Genomic DNA, 19,286 nt, shown 5'->3' with positions numbered 1-19,286 from the left:
TTATGGAAATATGAAAATAAGTGTTGACAGCTACAACTCAGTCTTGTTGGGTAGGGAAAGCACTGATAGCATCTAGAGCGAGTATGTGGAAGCAGAGCTTCTTTGTGAATGAATTCTGCTTCCTGAGGAGAATCCCGACCTTTATTAGGATTAGAAGGTGCCTTGAGTGGAGCCTCTTTCCCGTGAGTGTTTTAGGTGCATCCACTACAGAGCCTGTCTATAGCAAAAACCTCAGTCTCCAGTGAAAGGGATCCCTCAGGGGTTTGAATTGAATGTGTATTTACTGTGTACCATCTCCAAGAGTCCCCTGTCGGAAGCTATTGCTTATCATTTGTAAATTGGGACAGTCTCCCTCCAAAAGAAGTAGGGATTGGCAAAGAAAAGAGAGTGGGTTGCAACACTTACACACTATGGGTATGTCTACACTGCATTCCTCTTTTGAGAGAGGAATGCTGATGCAGACGAACGAAATGGCAAATGAAGCGCGGATTTGAATTTCCTGCGCTTCATTTGCATAATTGCATCTGGCCGCTTTTTCGAAATACCCTATTTCAAACAAAGATATGCTGTCTAGACGTGGTTATTTCGAAAGAAAACCCTTTCGAAATAACCCTTATTCCTTATAAAATGAGGTTTAAGGGTTATTTCGAAAGAAGGGTTTTCTTTTGAAATAACCACGTCTAGACAGCATTTTTTTACAAAATAGGGTATTTGGAAAAAGCGACCAGACGCAATTATGCAAATGAAGCACGGGAAATTCAAATCCGCACTTCATTTGCAATTTCGTTCGTCTGCATCAGCGTTCCTCTCTCGAAAGAGGAATGCAGTGTAGACATACCCTATGTCAAATCTGAAGAGCTAGTCCAGATGAAAACCCTCTTCCACAGAAAGTGAAGAGGAATTTCTCAGATAAAACTGAAGTTCATGGAAGTGTCCTGGGGAGGGCCACTATGGCTCTTATCTACAGGGAAGTGTACTATTCCAGCCAGATGTCTGGATTTGGATTGTACAATTTTTGCTGGTGAGGATCCTGATCCTCAATTTCCCTCTTTATGGGCAAGCTCCCTTTATGCTGTGGATCCTGTTCTGATCCAGCTCTGATTTGCAGATTGCATCTCTGCTGTTTCCAATGGTAAATGTGACAGCGGAAGTCAGAGTGGTCATTCCAAGAAAGATGAGAATCTCTTAGGTAGAATAGGAATTGGAGAGCTGTGAATATCAGCCATGCATCTTTTCTTTGAATCATAGAATAATAAGACTGGAAGGGACCTCAAGAGGTCATCGAGTCCAGCCCCCCGCCCTCAAGGCAGGACCAAGCTCCACCTACACCATCCCTGACAGATGTCTATCTAACCTGTTCTTAAATATCTCCAGAGAGGGAGATTCCACCACCTCCCTTGGCAATTTATTCCAATATTTGACCACCCTGACAGTTAGGAATTTTTTCCTAATGTCCAATCTAAACCTCCCCTGCTGCACTTGTCTCAGGGAGAACTGTCCTTCAGCAGGACTGGGACTGACTCTATCCCCGTAAAAAAGCTGAAAATGAGCATTGAGAACTATGTGCATCCAAATTGCCCATCTCTAGTGTGAACGTTCAGAACCGGTGCTCAAAACAAAAGACAAAGTTGCTTTCTTTTGAATACAAACTGTCCTTCTTCCTGATCTTTACATCCTAAAGACTTGGATCTGGAGCAATCACGTGATCTAACTAAGGAACGCTTTCTGCCTCATTCGATCATCTGTTCCTTGACTGGATCGGGAACACGTGGATCCAGTGACACCCGCCATGTGGATTGGCTCTGGCTACACAGGGCAGCACAATTGAGGCAGAGGTGCTGGAACAGTTTGTGCAGTGGGGCTGCTGAAAGCCATTGAAGCAGATTGCAAACGCTGTAGGATGAATCAATTTCAAGCCGGGGGTGCGGAAGCCCGCCCTGTACTCATAACTCCAGGGCTTATGCATTGAATAGTACTGCCTCTTAGGTAGGCAGTTCGCAAATTTTAGATCCTTCTTTGGAGTCAGTTTTCTTGGCATCATGCCTTGAGTCTTTAAGAATGTTGGATCCATCTGGCTTAGCTCTCAGTACCTCTTTCAGCACTGTGGCTTGTAGCTTGATCTGCCTCTCTTTATGAGCCTATTAAGTAAAAAGTGAACATGTCAAACATCTTGATGGAGAGTTTCCTTTTCCAAAACAAGTCAAGCATCTTGTCTATGCGTTGGATGCTGGGAAAACCAAAGTGGATGAGTCATGTCTCTTAAAATTCTAGCTGCTTTTTCTTTGGATCCACCTTCCTGGGATCAAAGATGATTGTGTCTGTGTCTAAAAACCTAAGCTAAGCTAGTTACACTGAGAACAAAACCATTATCCTAACTCTGCCTGAAATCTTTCCCAGTCTGAAGGGCACTGAAGAAAGGGATCCAGCTGAAGCATAATGGAACCGCTCCCAAACAGTAAACTAGACACCCTTGGCAGGAGTGGAGGCCACTGGAGTACATCACCCTCAGAAATTGGGGAGGAATGGAGGAAGCGCGTTACTCCTCTAAGGATGGAGATTCCACCACCTCCATAGGGAACCCATTCCAGTGCTTCACCACCCTCCTAGTGAAAGAGCTTTTCCTAATATTCAACCTAGACCCCTCTCTCTGTAATTTGAGACCATTGCTCCTTGTTCTGCCACCCATCACTACTGAGAACAGCCTCACTCCAGTCTCTTTGGAACCTCCCTTCAGGAAGTTGAAGGCTGCTATCAAATCCCCCCTCGCTCTTCTCTTCTGCAGACTAAACAAACCCAAATCCCTCAGTGTCTCCTCATAGCTCATGCGCTCCAGACCCCTAATCATTTTGGTCGCCCTATGCTGGACCCTCTGCAATGCGTCCACATCCTTTCTATAGTGGGGGGCCCAGACCTGGACACACTACTCCAGATGTGGCCTCACCAGAGCCAAATAAAGGGGAATAATCACTTCTCTGGATCTGCTGGCAATGCTCCTCCTAATGCACCATAATATGCCATTAGCCTTCTTGGCTACAAGGGCACACTGTTGAGTCATATCCAGCTTCTCATTCACTGTAATCCCCAGGTCCTTTTCTGCAGAACTGCAACTTCGCCATTCAATCCCCAGCCTGTAACAATGCTTGGAATTCTTCTGTCCCAAGGGCAGGACTCTACACTTGTCCTTGTTGAACCTCATCAGATTTCTTTCGGCCCAATCCTCTAATCTGTCCAGGTCACTCTGGACCCTGTCCCTGCCCTCCAGCATATCTACCTCTCCCCCTAGCTTAGTGTCATTTGCGAACTTGCTGAGGGTGCAATCCATCCCCTCATCCAAGTAAATAAAGATGTTGAACAAAACTGGTCCTAGAACAGATCCTTGGGGCACTTCGCTTGAAACCGACAGCCAACCTGACATCGAGCCGTTGATCACGACCCTTTGGGCCCGACAGTCTAGCCAGCTTTCTATCCATCTTACCGTCCATTTACCCAATCCATATTCCCTTAACTTACTGGCAAGAATATTGTGGGAGACCATATCAAAAGCTTTGCTAAAGTCAAGGTATATCACATCCACTGACTTTCCCATATCCACAGAGCCAGTTACCTCATCATAGAAGCTAATCAGTTTGGTCAGGCACAACTTGCCCTTCGTGAATCCATGTTGGCTATTCCTGATCACTTTCCCCTCTTCCAAGTGCTTCAAAATGGATTCCTTGAGGATCCCCTCCATGATTTTTCCGGGGACTGAGGTAAGGCTGACCGGTCTGTAGTTCCCTGGATCGTCGTCCTTCCCTTTTTAAAAGATGGGCACTACATTTGCCTTTTTCCAATCAGACAGGATCTCTCCTGATCGCCACAAGTTTTCAAAGATAATGGCCAAAGGCTCCACAATGACATTTGCCAACTCCCTCAGTACTCTCAGATGCATTAAATCCGGGCCCATGGATTTGTGTACGTCTAGCTTTTCTAAATCTTTCTTAACTTATTTCCCCACCAAGGGCTGTCCACCTCCTTCCCATACTGCGTTGCCTAGTGCATTTGTCTGGGAGCTGACCTTGTCCTTGAAGACAGAGGCAAAGAAAGCATTGAGTACTTCAGCTTTTCTCCCAGCTTTTCTGTCACTAGGTTACCTCCCTCATCCAGTAAGGGCCCCACACCCTCTCTGATCACCCTCTTATTACTAACATGCCTGTAGAAACCTTTCTTGTTATCCTTCATATCCCTTGCTAGCTGTAATTCCAATTGCGCTTTCGCCTTCCTGATAATTCCCCTGCATTCTCAAGCAATATATTTATACTCCTCCCTAGTCATCTGTCCAAGTTTCCACTTCTTGTAAGCTTCCTTTTTGTGTTTAAGCTCACCAAGGACATCCAAGGTAAGCCAATCTGATCGCCTACCAAATTTGTTTTTCTTGCTGCACATTGGGATGGTTTCTTCCTGTGTCTTTAATAAGGCTTCTTTAAAATACTGCCAGCTCTCCTGGACAACTTTCCCTTCATGTAAGCATCCCAGGGAATCTTACCCATCAGTTCTCTGAGGGAATCAAAGTCTGCTCTTCTGAAGTCCAGGGTGTGTATTTTGCTACACTCCTTTCTTCCTTTGATCAGGATCCTGAAATCTACCATCTCATGATCACTGCTTCCTAGGTTGTCACCCACCTCTATTTCCCCTACTAGTTCCTCCCTGTTTGTGAGCTGCGCATGGCCCCTGGTCAGTTTCTTCAGCACTTGTACCAAGAAGTTATCCCCAACATTCTTCAAAAACTTCCGGGATTGTCTGTGTACTGCCATATTGGTCTCCCAACAGATGTCGGGGTGATTAAAATCCCCCATGAGAACCAGGGCCTGCGATCTGGAAGCTTCTCTGAGTTGTCCGAAGAAAGCCTGGGCTACCTCATCCACCTGATCCGGCGGTCTATAGCAGACAGCAAACACAACATCACCCCTGTTGCTTACACCTCTAAACTTAACCCATAGACTCTCAACAGGGTTTTCTCCCTCTAAATATTGGAGCTCCAAGCAGTCATACTGCTCTCTTATATACAATGCAACTCCTCCTCCTTTTCTCCCCTGCGTGTTCTTTCTGAACAGTTTATGCCCTTCCATGACAGTGCTCCAATCATGCAAGTCATCCCACCAAGTCTCTGTTATTTCAAACAAATCATAGTTCTTTGACTGGGTCAGGGCTTCTAACTCTTCCTGTTTGTTTCCTATGCTTCTCGCATTTGTGTACAAACACCTTAGCTAACCAGTTGACCACCCTACCTTCTCTTGTTAAACGGCTACTGTCCAAGCTGTTCCTGGTGGCTATATTCCATAAGGAGGACAAATACAGAGGCCATTCAAGGCATAGAGGTCTCAGTCAAGTGCCAGCTGTATACAGAAGTATTAATGATGAGTATCTCCTATTTTGTGCTAGATTTTCTGGGAGATGGTGTTGGTGATTTCTGCAGTTTGTGGTTTTGCATTTATTGGATCAATGACAGGGAGACAAAGAGCCGAGATGTCTATTTCGTTTTGGTACATGGTTTGCATTCAATAAATCTTACATTGCAGGGGTAGATTTTCTATTTCTGTAACTGAACTACAGTGGATCTCCTGGATCTAATGCAAGTTTATTCTCAGCATTTCCTTTGTCTTTAACCACCACTTGTTTCTCTTATTCTTCCTATTAGCTTTACTTCCTGTGTAAGGGTAGAACTGGGTGCCATCACCCCATCATTTAGAAAAATGTTATGCAGTATTTCTAGGTGGACGAAGTTATTGTTGCTGACTACTGGCTGAAGCAATAAGGCCCTGACCTCTTGTGGGGCACCAAGTGGATGGAGTGCAGAAATCAATAGGGCTCCATTACACTACCAAGTAAGGATGTTAAGGACTAGTCAACTGTCCGCTAAGCATCCAGTAAGTTGACTAGTCGCGCTCCCCTCCCCCCTTCTGCTTCTATCATAGATGCAGCAAAGAGGGGGGAGCGAACAGGGAGTACTTCACAGTGATGTATGGAGCCTGTGGCCTGCTGGGGACTCTCTGACTCCGGGCTCTGTGTGGCATTTCTGTGTAACCTGGAGTCAGCTGGGGAGTCCTCCCTTGACCCCGGCCTCTGCACGGCATTTCAAAGCGATTGCATCGCATCGAGCCTGGGGGTCAGCAGGGGACTGACCTCCGGCTCCATGTGGGTGCTTCTGCTTTAAAATGCACAAGAGCCCCCACTGGGGTTTTTGTACATTTCAGAAAAGGAATATGGAAGTGCCTAGTGACTAGTCCAGTAGTTAATGGAAATTCTATTGACTACTCAACTAGTAAATGAATTGATATTTAATATCCTTAGTACAAGGTCTCAAATGGTAATTTACACCATTTGAAACAAGCATATAAGTGTGCATGGAAAAAGCTGAATAAAACATACCCTTGAATATTATGTTTTGTTCAAAGCAAAACAGGCCCATCAGGTTTTTTTGTTTCGGGGCTGAACCTAGGCTGTAAGTGTCTTTTTGCATGGGGATGATCGGTTTCTTGCATTCTTCCGCTGTGTCCTTGTGTCCTGGATTTCCCCTTTACCTAGGTCGCATTTGATGCGTTTTGTTTTTCTATTGGGCTCCACGCCGCAGTGGCCGGGCAGGCTCAGCGCTGCTGAGAGCAGCGTTACGTGCGCCCCGCGGCACTGGACAAGCTGGTGCGTTTACCACTTCGGAAAGGTGGGTCCGCCCCAGCACGCCCCCGCCAGCTGGCCTGCGGGGAGGGCGGGGTGTGGCGGCTCCCGCACGAGGCGCGGTGCCCTTACCGCGGGGCGGGGCCGTGCTGCACAGTGATCAGTACCCCCCCCCCCCCCCGGGCTCCCTCCCGGGTCTGTCGCCGCGGACCCTGCCCCCCCCCCCCCCCCCCCCCCCCCCCCCCCGGCTCGCTCCCGGGTCTATCGCCGCGGGCCCCGCCCCTCCCGGCTCCCTCCCGGGTCTGTCGCCGCGGCCCCCCCCCCCGGCTCGCTCCCGGGTCTGTCGCCGCGGGCCCTGCCCCCCCCGGCTCGCTCCCGGGTCTATCGCCGCGGGCCCTGCCCCCACAGCTTGTGCACGAGCCAGCCAATGGAAAGCTTGTGGGCGGTGCGGCTTGGCCCCGCCCCACCCGGCCTCGGTTGCGGGCGTCGACCAATCAGCGCCGGGTCCGCCGGGGCAGGCTCGCGCAGGCCGCCGGAGGGGGCCAGAGCGGAGAGCGGGCGCGCGGGCCGGCGCGGACGGTTGGGAGCGGCGGCGCGTGAGGTAAGGCGGGGGCGGCGCGGGGGGCTCCTGCCGGCGGCCGGGGCGGGGTGACAGCCCCCGCGGAACCGGCCCGGCCCCGCTCGCCCCGCAGCCGGCGCCATTGTGCGCCCAGGGCCGGCCCCGCCCGCCCGCCCCAGCCGCAGGCTCGCGCGGGGCCGCGGCGGCGCTTTGCAGACTCGCCAGAGGCTCCGTCAGGGGCCGGGCGGCGGGAGCGAATTGTCGCCATGGCCGGTGCGGCCCGCCTGCCGCGGGGCCCTGCTCGGAGAGAGGGAGGCCGTGGGGCCGGTACTGCTTCGCCTTGCCCCCAGTGCCGGGGCCAGTCCCGCCCGCCTAGTGCCACGAGGGCGGGGCTCGTAGCGCCCCGGTGCCAGGCCCCTCTGCGAGGGAAGGGCGAGCGGGCTCCCCGGGCAGTGGCAGTAAAGCGGGCAGCGCTCCGAATTGCAGACCGCTCAGCCAGACCAGCGCTCCTCACAGACTAACTGCACTGCAGGAGCATAAGCGTGGAGGGCAAAGCCCCTCGTCAGACGCAGGTCCTTGTGTCTGTGTGCTCTTCAGCAAGGCGGCCAAATGCCAAGAAGGGATGTGTACCCTCTGCTGCCTCACTACAGTTAGGGAATCCCATCGAGGCAAAGCCATCCACTACGTCCTGCATGTTTCCCAGAGTCACTGCCCTTCCTAGCAGAAGGGTATAGGTTGCATTGCCTACTTGGATCACAGCAGCCCCCACTGTAGATTTACCTACTTCAAATTGATTCTCAACTGACTGGTAGCTGTCTGGTGTTGCAACCTTCCGCAAGGCTATTTCCACTGGCTTCTGAGCTGTCGGAGCAGATCTCATTCTGGTATTAGTGTGCTTCACAGTGGAGGAAAGCAATCTCTGCTTGTGTCTCAGCACCAGAACTGGCTTTCCACTGTGTCAAGAGGATCAAATGCTGCCCTCATCTGTCAATTGCTTCTCTCAAATGCTTCGCAGAAGTCTCTTCATGGCCTTCTGAGAGTCTTCCTCGTTCCGGCAGTTCCTGGATGGGCTCTGGACATACTGTAACATAAGGTGCAAGATGTTTGCTATGATTGCCATAGAACTTTGCTGCTGAATGGATTCTATGCTGGATTGCATGCTTATCTTGCTGTGGCATCTGCTATCCTACTATGATGTCTGCATGTATAACGAGGGGCAAAAATGTGCACAAAAAGATTGTTTGACGATGTTTTCAGTTGGAGGGGAGGGAGGAGATGAGTGCATTATGGGATGCTGACAACATGTACCCAGAACCACCTACTGCACTGTTTTGATCCCATTTGCACTGAGAGGGTAACCCAGACTGCAAAAGGATGGCAGGAACTGTGAAATGACTACCCACAGTGCATCACTGTCAAAATTGACAGTATCCACCCTACTGGGGACTCACTGCATTGAATTCTTGCACACAATGGGGACATGTATCTTTGACTTTACAAAATTGGGTGCTGAAAAATTGACCTTAATAAATTCAGCCTTATTTCTAAGGGTAGACAAGGCCTAAGGTATGTCTTTGTGACAGGACTGGCAGTCCACAGGATCTCCAGAGATGATGCCAAGTCACCTTTTCCATAAATTGCAGTGGGCATCAAATGACAGATCCTGATGACCTGAACCAGTGTGCAAACAACAAAAGATTTTTTTTTCTTTTTTGATTTGTGTCATCGGTTAATATGTAGCTTTTCTTTTTCTTGCCTTATTATCAAGCAAAATATTAGTGATTAAATTGTAACATTTTGCTTGATGACCTCAGGAGGTCTAGTCCAACCCATTGCTCAAAGCAGGACCAACCCCAATTAAATTATTGCAGCCAGGGCTTGTCAAGCTGAGCCTTAAAAACATTTAAAACAGAGAATCCACTAACTCCCTGGGTAACCCTTCCAGTGCTTCACCATCCTCCTAGTGAGAGAGTTTTGCTTCTATGCTCTCTCTCATGTTACTCGGAATGTTAAATCCCAGTTAATCAGTTAATTGGTTAAACATTAGGTTTACCTAGAGTTTAACCAGTTAATCAACTAAAGCGGGATCCTTGGCTGGGGACCGCTCCCACCCAGTGCTGGGGCTTCTGTCCCCAACCCAGGGCTGGGGCTGGAGCTGGCTCTTCCAGCGCCCAGTTCTTGCTGGAGCTGCCCCTATCTGTGGCAGCCCCCTGGGCTTCCCATGGACAGAGGCTGCTCCACTGGAGCAGCAGTCCCTGCCTACAGGGTGCCCTGGTTTACTCACAGACAGAGGCTCTGCAAGGGCCCCGCGGGGCTGGAATAGCCCTCTACCTGCGGCAGGTGGAGAGCTGCTCCAGTTCCCCGCTCCTTTCCCTGTTACTACTTAACTGGTTAGCATTTGGGGTGATACTTATTGGGTAAGCAGCCTTTCACATCTCTACTTGTTTCCTGTCCATATTTCTGATTGACTATTTGGTATGTTACTACTTGGTTTTATCATCTCTATTTTCATTGTGTTCTTCCCCAGTAATTGGCTTTTTCAACTTCATTTTGGTCAATTTTATTTTTTTTCAATATGGTAATATGATTATTTTGTTAGTTGAATAAAAAAAGTTTGTGAGGACTCATGTATAACTTTTAAAATGTCAAATTGTTTTCTGTTTGTAGAATCTTCATTTTGAAAGAAATGAAATAATTAAATGTTGTTAGATGAAAAATGTTAGTCATGATTCTCTATATTCCGTTTAGGTATTTGGACATTGTCGATGAATAATGGGGGAGATAGAAGGAACATACAGAGTACTGCAGATGCCTGGTTCTCGTTTGGGAGTCCAGAAGAATACTGGAGTGAGTACGCTGGAGCCAGACCAGAACCTTTCTACATCAATAGCAATGACACCTGCCAAAATGCATGAAAGGGATTTATCAATCAAACTAAAGCTGTTGGACAACACTGTGGAAGTACTAAATGTTGAGGTAAGAAAGTTTCAGCCTTATTTCAGATAAGTTTAGTTTAGCCGGAGAAGGGCTGGGACAGGCGCCGCCCCCCCACCCCCCCCACCCGTTGGCCTGGGCTCCACCCTCTCCCCGCCCCATTTCTTCCCCCAGCTGAGGTGGCCTGAGGGCTAGCAGGGTGCCATCTTCTCACCAGCAGTGGCAGGGGGAAGTGGAGCAAGGTGGCTCCACTGCATTGCTCCCCCTGCCAAGGTGGTGGAACCCTCCTATGCCTGTTCCCCTATCCCACGTTGATTTTTGGCCATCCCCTCCAGCCCACAGTGTCTGGGGGCATGTGCCTCCCCTCCCCCGCCCCACCTCCTGAAGTGTTGCCCTAGTGTAGCATTCATTGTATATACTGGTGTCTAAACTGACACAATTTCAAGGGAATTTCTGGGGTGGAGATTAATACAAAACTCATGGCAAGGAAAAAGAAGCCTTTGTTTTCCTTCAAATTACTCATTTGTTAATAGACCTCATTTGCACATCTAAGGCTTGCAAGTGTGGCTCTTATAAGGAACATAGGTGTTACATACATACATAATTCAGATATTAACTTCACTGAACAAATGTCACACTTGTATAATAATTGGTTAATATGCCAGCATGTATAGTAGCTAAGAACGTTTACTGTTTTTTTTGTTGGTTTTTTGCATTGCTGGAGCTTCAGGTATCTGGATGTGAGCATTTTGTTTTATACTTTCGTGTCTTGAAGAATTATTTTTCATTTCCTGGTTTAAAGACTTAGCATGCTCTTGGCTTGGTGGTAGGGGAAGCCTAAAATCTGTTTTAAATTTAATTTTTTGCATCTTTTGTAAATTAATTTGTAATGCCAAACTCTACACAGCTGAGTGATTTGGAGAGTCCTTTCCATAGTGATCCGACGATGCTGTCTGAAAAATTATCCTGGACATCTAGGTCTTTGGTGCTGGGTCATTATTATGGTTGCTGAGTAATAGCAGTCTTTAAAAATTTATACTTAAAATTGTGGGAATGCTGTAAAAACAGCTGAATAGAATCTGTTTCTTACCTTTTCATCTCCTTCTCCCCTAGGTTCTTCTGTCCTTCACCTCCTTCCCTCCCCCCCCATCCCTCTCCCAAAAGTAAAATACAAATTTTTCACAGATAATAGGGTTAGAAAACATTTTTCTATTTCAGTTAAGATATATTCAACGTTCAGGTTAGTCTACATTAGTAAAATCCAGACTTTTAGAGCAAATGTACAAAGCTTTGAATTGCTGTACAGACTTCAGCTGGTTTTACTTATCTTTCAGTTACCTGAGCATTCTTTTTTTGTTGCTTTGTGAATGCACTCTTGACATACTCCTATCCATTCAGAATGATGCTGCACAGATTGTTCTTCTTATCTAGTGCTTTGTCTCTTTGTATCTCTCCACTGACTCCTTTAGTGCATCAAAAATAAGCTACTTAGTTTCAGGGCCCTTTGCAACCTATCTGTGTGTCATCTCTTAACTACTGATACGTTGACTTCTACCTCCAGTTAGTCCATGAGGGCAACCTCCATCAACCCCACTTGTTAATATTTCAAATAAGCACCATGATCCTTTCTCCCATGCTGCCCTTGGTACTTGTGCTGAACTCCCTGTAAACATGTGCAAAACTAACCCATTATCCTCCTCAAAACTTTTCTCTGCTGTGATGCCTACAAAAACTTGACAATGTGTATATATAGGCTGCTAGTGTGTTGAGATTACTGCTTATCATGGTTCTTAATATTGTTGCACTATCCGCCTGTTGTCTCTCATACTTAGATTATAAATTCCTTGGGGTGGGCACTGTCTTTTTGTTCTGTATTTGTACAGCACCCAGCACAATGGAATCCTGGTCTGTGAGTGGGGCTCCTAGGCAGTATGGTAATAAAAATAAGTACAGTAAAACTCCAGTGGTCTGGCATCCAGTGGTCCGGCACTCCTGATGGTCCGGCACCATCTGGAACCTGGAAGTGCTCCGGGCAGCTGGACAATTGGAGCAGCTCTGCCCCCGGCTTCCCCGAGTCAGCCGCTGGTCAGTTTTGGCAGCGGCTGACTTGGGGAAGTCCAGGGCAAAGCAGCTGGGGTGCTGTTGGGTTGGTCCCACAGCACCAAGGAGCACATTTCCCCCCCCCCCTCCACCCCAGACCTCTCATAGCCCCCCCCCCCTTCTGATAGTCCGGCATATCTCATAATCCGGCACCCCCTGGGTCCTAAAGGTGCCGGATTATCGGAAGTTTACTGTAAAAGCAGAGTAGATGGTATTAATAGTATCCCAATGCAGCAGATATCCTGTTAGGTTGCTATATGAGTTTAGGGCCGAGTCCTCCTTTTTCCTTCCTTTCTTTAAAAGTTAATTTACTGAATGCCTGGGGAGAGGAGTAACAGCTGCATACTGCTGATTGTGAGAAGGTATTTCAATTTTTTTTGGAGTAGTGTAGTGTTCTGTACCAATGGCCATTAGCACCAGCCGGCAAGGAAAGCAGAAGTTTGGGGATCACGTAAAGCTGAGCGACTGCTTTTGTAAAACAGCACTCAGAGCAGGGGAAGAGCAGGCCTCTGAGCAGCTGCTCCAGAATCAGATGCTAATAGCATGTGACACTTTGTACATGTGAGGAATTTTCATAGACCTAAACAAGTGGAAATGACGAATGGTTATTGTTTTTCACTAATGGAAAATGACTATTAAAACGATGCCTGTGCCTGTAACTCCTGTACCGTGTGGATGGGAGTGGCTCTGGGTATTGTATTGTGGGGTGAAGGGTTGTAGTGCTGTGCAGATTTGGCCCAGGAGCCCCTCTGTGATGGGTGGAGAGGTAGCTGGGCCCCATTTGAGTGAGTGGCACTGCTACCCTTCAGGCCAGGTTGCAATGCCACAAGCAGCAGGGTTCAGCTCTGTGGAGCAGGAGCTGTGCTGCAGGGTGCGTGAGGGGTGGGATTGCTCTGAGGACCCCACATCCTTTGGGGGCAGGACCTGCCTCTTGGACAGGGAAGAATACAATGAAATTCCCAAAACATTAAACAAAAAATATAAAATTAAAAAAAATTCCTTGGCTCTAGAAATTACTGAGTCTGGGTGTGGAATATTGAATTTGTAGCTAACTGCTGCAGATAAAAAGGCTTCTGCATGACTCATGGCTTGTTAATCCAAAAACTGTTTATGCTATTTGAATCATCTAGGGTCAAGAGCTCTGTTATATAGGATGAAAACTTCTGAGTGGGCATGCACATGAGCTTGTTTTTAACTCCCTAACAGTGGAGAGCGAGCGGGAGAGAGTGAAGGTGAGGGTGAGTGTGTGTTGAGGGCAGTGTATGGGGAAGCTAGTCTGCTCTGATGTATTCTCAGAGGGTGTTTGATATCTGTTACTGATAGATAAACGTGTGCACAAAAAGAGGCCTTAAGTGGACTTGTTATTTGGACTTCTGAATGAAGTGGACTTTTGACTGAATTTCATTTCTTTCAGCTCTTGAAAGAAATGGACAGAGGGAATAAAAGCTTTGTGAGACTAATAAAGTTGAAAAAACTGGTTGTTGATTTTCTGCTAGTCAGTTACATATACAGGAGCTTGTGAGCCTTCTGGAGTTTGACAGAAATCAGTCCACAATTTCTAGGAAAGGCTGCTTATGAGTTTTTAAGTATATGGTTCATATATACTGGAACATACCTGTTCTGTATTAAAGAAGCAGCCATGTTTCTGCTTAAAGCTCAGTGTTTCATCTACAGTCAGGTTGTCCTGAAAGTTGCTTGGTCAAGTCATGGGCTAGGGCGGAATTTCTGGGGGAAACTTGAATTCATTTGAACATGTTTTTTGGGGTGGTGAGGATCCTAACAAATAACCCTTTAAACCTTTTTTTATTTTTTGAGCAGAAAAAGGACTTACCACAAGTTTGTGCAGAGATGGGGGGGGGGGAAGTGGTGGATGGGAGACTCTTGAAACTATTGATAGATTTTTCCTTTCTGAGAATTAGTGTCTGATACCAAAAAGAAGGCCCACAACTTAATATTTGAAGTTAAGCACTTTTGAAACTGAGTACTCTTCATCCGCTAATGGATTGCTGGCATAGTAAGACTAGCTCTTCACTTCCCTTCTCTGAACTGACCAAGTTATTTAGGGGGAAAGGAAGATAATAGCAGTTGTTCTAGATGTTTCAGGAACACAGCTAACAACTTAGCTCTTGCAGTAGGTGCTGAAAATGGTGAACTTCCAAGTTGGAATCCACTTCTTTGACCCGTTTCCCTTGCAACAATCTAGGCTCCCCCAGACTCCCTCCAAACACTTTCTTCTTAAACATCTCTCATTCCAAGACACATGTTTAGTGAACCACTGATGCTCCACTTGGCTGCAAGCTATCAATGGATATTCCACTCCCGCAGACCTTCATCTAACCTTTTCCTGTTTCCTGTTGACACATCAAGATAAAGGAGCATAGAGGAGGCTGTCAAGAGGGCTGAAGTTGAGGGAAAAATGTCATCTTCATGTTTCTTTCTTTTTTAGATTTAAAAGTATTTAAAAGTTGAGTTTTTAAATAATTTTATCTTCTCCATTCCTATCCATTGCTCCCATCCCCATTTGCCATCCAGTTACAACTTTTCCCACATTGCAGCCTGATATGGGTTTGCTGTAAACTCCCTTCCATAGCTAATCCTTCCCTGAAACTTGGTTAGACATTGAGCAGCACAGGCTGAATCGAATGAGGTGGGCAATAAAATGTTGGAGCATTGCTGCCCATTCCAAGTACACATGAATACATGTTGAAGGACTGTAGGAGAGATTAGAGCTCTCAGAACTCTACCAGGGCTTTTAGGGAAGAGGTACAGTTGCCCCAAATAGGAAAATTTCTCAGGGAAAAAATGAAGCCACTTCAGAGCTTCTGCAAAGTACTCCACTTTAGGCAGGAACAATCCGTTCCACACTTACAGAATGGGAAGCGACTGTCTAGGAAGGAGTACTGCAGAAAGGGATCTAGGGGCCATAGTGAACCACAAGCTGAATGTGAGTCAACAGTGTGGTGCTGTTGCCAAAAAAAAATCAAACATGATTCTGGGATGCATGAACAGGAGTGTTGTGAGCAAGACACTAGAAGTCATTCTTCTGCTCTACTCTGCGCTGATTAGGTCTCAGTTGGAGTATTGTGTCCAGTTCTAGGCACTACATTTCAGGAAAGATGTGGAGAAATTGGAGAACCTCCAGAGAAGAGCAACAAAAATGATGAATGGTCTAGAAAACATGAGGTATGAGGGATGACTGAAAGTCTTGGACTTGTTTAGTTGCAATCTCTGCAGTTCTTGGAAGTGGGGCCAGGAGCTGGTGTGCACCGGGGAGCTGGCTTATAAACTGGCTTCTAGTGCACACCCGCTCCCAACTGCTGGCCCTGCATCATAAAGCTTTATACTTCAGAGCACACCACATATGGAACCGCTCGGGTTTTTAGCAGTTACATGGTTACGTTTTTAAATGATTTTCTATATCCCTAGTAGATGTGTAGGCTTGAGTGCTCTTATCCTGAGTTTTACTTTATTCAGTTCTCTCACTTTTTGATTGTACCTGAATTTAAGATTTCAGTTCAGCTGAAGTTAGGCTCTTTTCATAAGCCTGCCTTTATATTCCTGAGGGGTTGCTGCAGAAACTTTCACATTTCTTGGTTTCCAAGGATTTTAATCTGCATCATAATTTGTGATCTTCAGTATGAATGAGGTGGGTAGTGAGGAAGCCATTTAAGATCCAGTAGGTAGGAGCATGTTAAATAAGAGGAAATAATGAAAGTTATTTAAGGTAGTTAAATACGCACAGCACAAAATATAATGGCTGAACTAAAAAGACAAGGCAGTATAATACACAGTAGTATAAACACTGTCTCTTAATATGTTAGTGATGTTTTATGTATTTGTTAGTGTGCTTACGTTAATTGTATGACTTTTATATTTATAAAATATACTTAATCTAAAATTGATGGTGTAGTCCTGCTAACTTAGATATATTGTACTTGATTAATTGGTACTTATTTTTTTTATGATGGTTGTCAGAAGTACATGGCATACATACAAGAATTTGATTTAATCTACCTTTGGCTATATTACAGTAGAAGGACATTTATTTTAATCTGATCCATTCCAAGATTTGTTTGTCCGGTTCAAAAATATCCGTGCTGTATTAAATTAAATGAAGTTAAGACCAGAATATATGGGCTTTCTGAAATACGTGAAGAGCTTCCCAGCTGCGACTTCAGAACTGCAGATAGAGTTGGATGAAAGTATTTTAAGGGGGGGAATGCTAAATTGGAGGCAGTTGAATATAATTGCCAGGGCTCGACATATTATGGAAAACTCTACTCGCCAGACAAAAAAAGGAACTTGCCACCCCCCCCCCCCAGTGTCTTTTAATGGCATAAATTCCTAATAAGAATAAGAGCAGTAATTCCTAATGTTATTAATAAATATCACCCAAGTTATTAATAAATATCTTATAAACTTCTACCTTTTCCCTCTGCTGCCATGTCTCCTCCCCTTGCTCCATCAGCGCCCCGGTGCCTGCTGCTCCCCAACCCCTCACCCTCCTCTGCTGTCCTGACTCCTGCCCTTCTCACTGACCTCAGCCTTCCTGAGACCTGCCCCCCTCCACCAGCCCTTCTCTCCCCCCCCGCGCCCACCCCTCCAGTAGCCCTACTTTGATCATGTGAGCTACCCCTCCTCATCCCCTCTCCTAACACCTCCCTCTACACACCTGCCCTGCCTCTCTCCTCTGGTGCTGGTCCCTCCCCTGCAGGTGTCTGCCCTTCTGCTTCACCCCCAGTATCCCCTGGCACCTGCACCCTCCTGGTGCCTCCCCCTTCTCTCACTGCCCCTGCCCACTTTGCCCTTTTTTTCCCTGATACCCACCCCCTCACCACCCTCTGCCCCGTTCCCCTCATACTCCTGTGCCATCACACATACCTTGCTCCATCCCCGCCTTCCTCATGCCAACCCCTTCTTTCAAGCCTTCTCCCAGCACCTTCTCCTCTAGCCCCCAATGCCCTTACCCTCTCCTCTCCCAGTATCACCCTGTCTCCCTCCCACTGACACCTCTCCTCCTGTCTTTTTCATCATTGTCTGCACTTGGCCCCCTGGCATTTGTCTCTCCTGCACCCCTGTCCCTTGGGGCCTTCCCCTTTCTTCTTCTCCTGACCCCCTTCCCTTCCCTTCCCTTCCCTTCCCTTCCCTTCCCTTCCCACAGCACAAGCCCCACCCCCTCTCCTACCTGGCTTCTGCCTTCCACTTTGCAGGGTTGCCGGAGCCTTTTTTAATCCGGCGGTCACCAGCTGTGACGTCAGGACGCCACGTCACGCCAGTGTCCTGGCATCTGCCGGCGTCCTGCCCTCTGGCTCATGCCTCGCCTCCTCACGCCAGAGCTGCATGCAGGCAGCCCAGCACTGAGAATTGCCACACTTCCCCCTCTCCGGCAGTGCTCCGCTCCTCCACCAGCCGGCGGATCGGATGGGGCTGCGCCGTCCGTAGTGTGGGCTTTGGCCAGCCCGTCACAACGGCCCACCGGGCCAGTCCACCCCTGCACTCGCCAGCTGGTAAAATCTACTCGCTGTGGGCGAGTGTATTTGTTGAGCCCTGATAATTGCCATATGCAGAGGGTCCACTTCAAACTTGTATTAGGGAAAGAGAAAATAATTGGGGATCTCTTACTTGCTTGATCATTGTTTCAATACAAAAAAATGCAGTACTAACTGAAGTAATTTGTACAAACTGTTTGTGTACAGGAGCATGGTTTTGTGGTTAAACCACTGGACTAGGATTTAGGAGTTCTGCCTTCGGTTCCTGGCTCTGCCACAGACTCCTTGGGTGAAGTTAGGGGAGTCACTTAAACTTCACTTCATTTTACCCATCTGAAAAAAGGACTATATTCTTTCCTCTTGTTTGTCTTACCTTTTTAGGTCATAAGCTCTTTAGCAGTGAAATTGTCTTTTATTGCATGGTTGCACAGTGCCTTAGATGTTGGGGTCTTGTCTGTTGGCACTTTAAGAGCTACAGGAGTGCAATTATTTTTAACATTGTAAAAACAGTTTTACAATTTTTTTATGTTACAGGAGCTTGAGAGATTGATTTAGGAGATTAGCATCCCAGAAAATGTAACTTAATTAGGTGAACATTGTGCATGATTTATCTTTCTGAGTAGAATATTACTTCATTTTTCTTAAGTAGCAAATTTGCATCTCTTGGTCTAGGTCTTACACGTTCGAGTTAGGAAAGAGGAAATCTCTTCTCAACTTCAAATACTGTATTCCAGTTCTGGGCTTTGTTACTCCTTCTATTGCGTGCAATGACACTTTCACTATCTGTAATCTCTCTTTATATGTAAAAAAGTTTTTCTTGCTGGACGACAGAATGTTCCTGCCAGGTGACAGAATGACGTCAACAGTGAAGTGAAAGCGGCTGAGGGTTACGCGAGTGTAGTGAGAAGGCACAGCCCCCTAGTCTTATAAAATGTTAAAGTAATGTTTGAGACGTCTTATCAACTCAATAGGAAGTTGTCTTCCATGCTTGAGACTTAATTGTAGCAAAACTTTTAAAAGTATTCAACAAATCCTAGTAGATCTACTAATTCTGTTTTAGGATCAGCCCAAAAATAGTGTGTTGTGCTAGAATCAGCTTTTTTGCTTTGTTCTCCACTCCCTTGTCATGATGCTTCGTCTTCATTAGAGGGAAAGTGTTTTTCAACTAAATAAAGGCATTTCTCTGTGCTAAGTACATATTAACTTCATTAAATTTAATTGTATTTTGAGTGTTTGTTCCATAGACTCTGCAGTTATACATTGGGAAAATCATTTTTTCTGCTTTCTTTTAATTTTTTGGCATTTCAGCCACTCACTTTTTCAAATATTTAACTTAAAGCTTTATGATCTTATGACAGACACTTTATATCTTTTCTAATTATTTTAGTAGTGTAAAGCCAGAGAATATTCACGTCTCCTAAGTTGTTTGATTTGGCTGTGTCCCTTTTGGACGTTACAGGAAAAAGCAGAAATATTACTGTTACCTATACTACAATAGACTAATGTAGCAGAGTTGGAGTCATGTTTTTTTTCATTCTCTTGTGATATATTCACAT

General features: G+C 46.4%; 1 protein-coding gene across 8 annotated transcripts in view; it reads left to right on the top strand.

Moving 5' to 3' along the window:
• Nucleotides 1–6,549: 6,549 nt before the first annotated feature.
• FARP2 (FERM, ARH/RhoGEF and pleckstrin domain protein 2) overlaps nucleotides 6,550–19,286 on the top strand; it is a 126,767-nt gene continuing 114,030 nt past the window's right edge. For 4 of the 8 annotated variants that reach the window (XM_075937161.2, XM_075937162.2, XM_075937158.2 and 1 more), the window contains exons 1-3: nucleotides 7,107–7,249; nucleotides 8,142–8,300; nucleotides 9,956–10,183. In XM_075937161.2, coding sequence (XP_075793276.2) covers nucleotides 9,980–10,183 — 204 coding nt within the window. In that variant the 5' untranslated portion in view covers nucleotides 7,107–7,249; nucleotides 8,142–8,300; nucleotides 9,956–9,979. Of the gene's footprint in view, nucleotides 6,695–7,106; nucleotides 7,250–8,141; nucleotides 8,301–9,955; nucleotides 10,184–19,286 lie in introns of those variants that run through there. The other 4 variants (XM_089780955.1, XM_006110623.5, XM_075937159.2 and 1 more) reach the window with 4 other exon arrangements.

This window comes from Pelodiscus sinensis, chromosome 10 (genome assembly GCF_052426305.1).
Source record: "Pelodiscus sinensis isolate ZL-2025 chromosome 10, ASM5242630v1, whole genome shotgun sequence".
NCBI lineage: Eukaryota > Metazoa > Chordata > Testudines > Trionychidae > Pelodiscus > Pelodiscus sinensis.
This window is presented reverse-complemented; position numbering and strand designations above follow the sequence as displayed.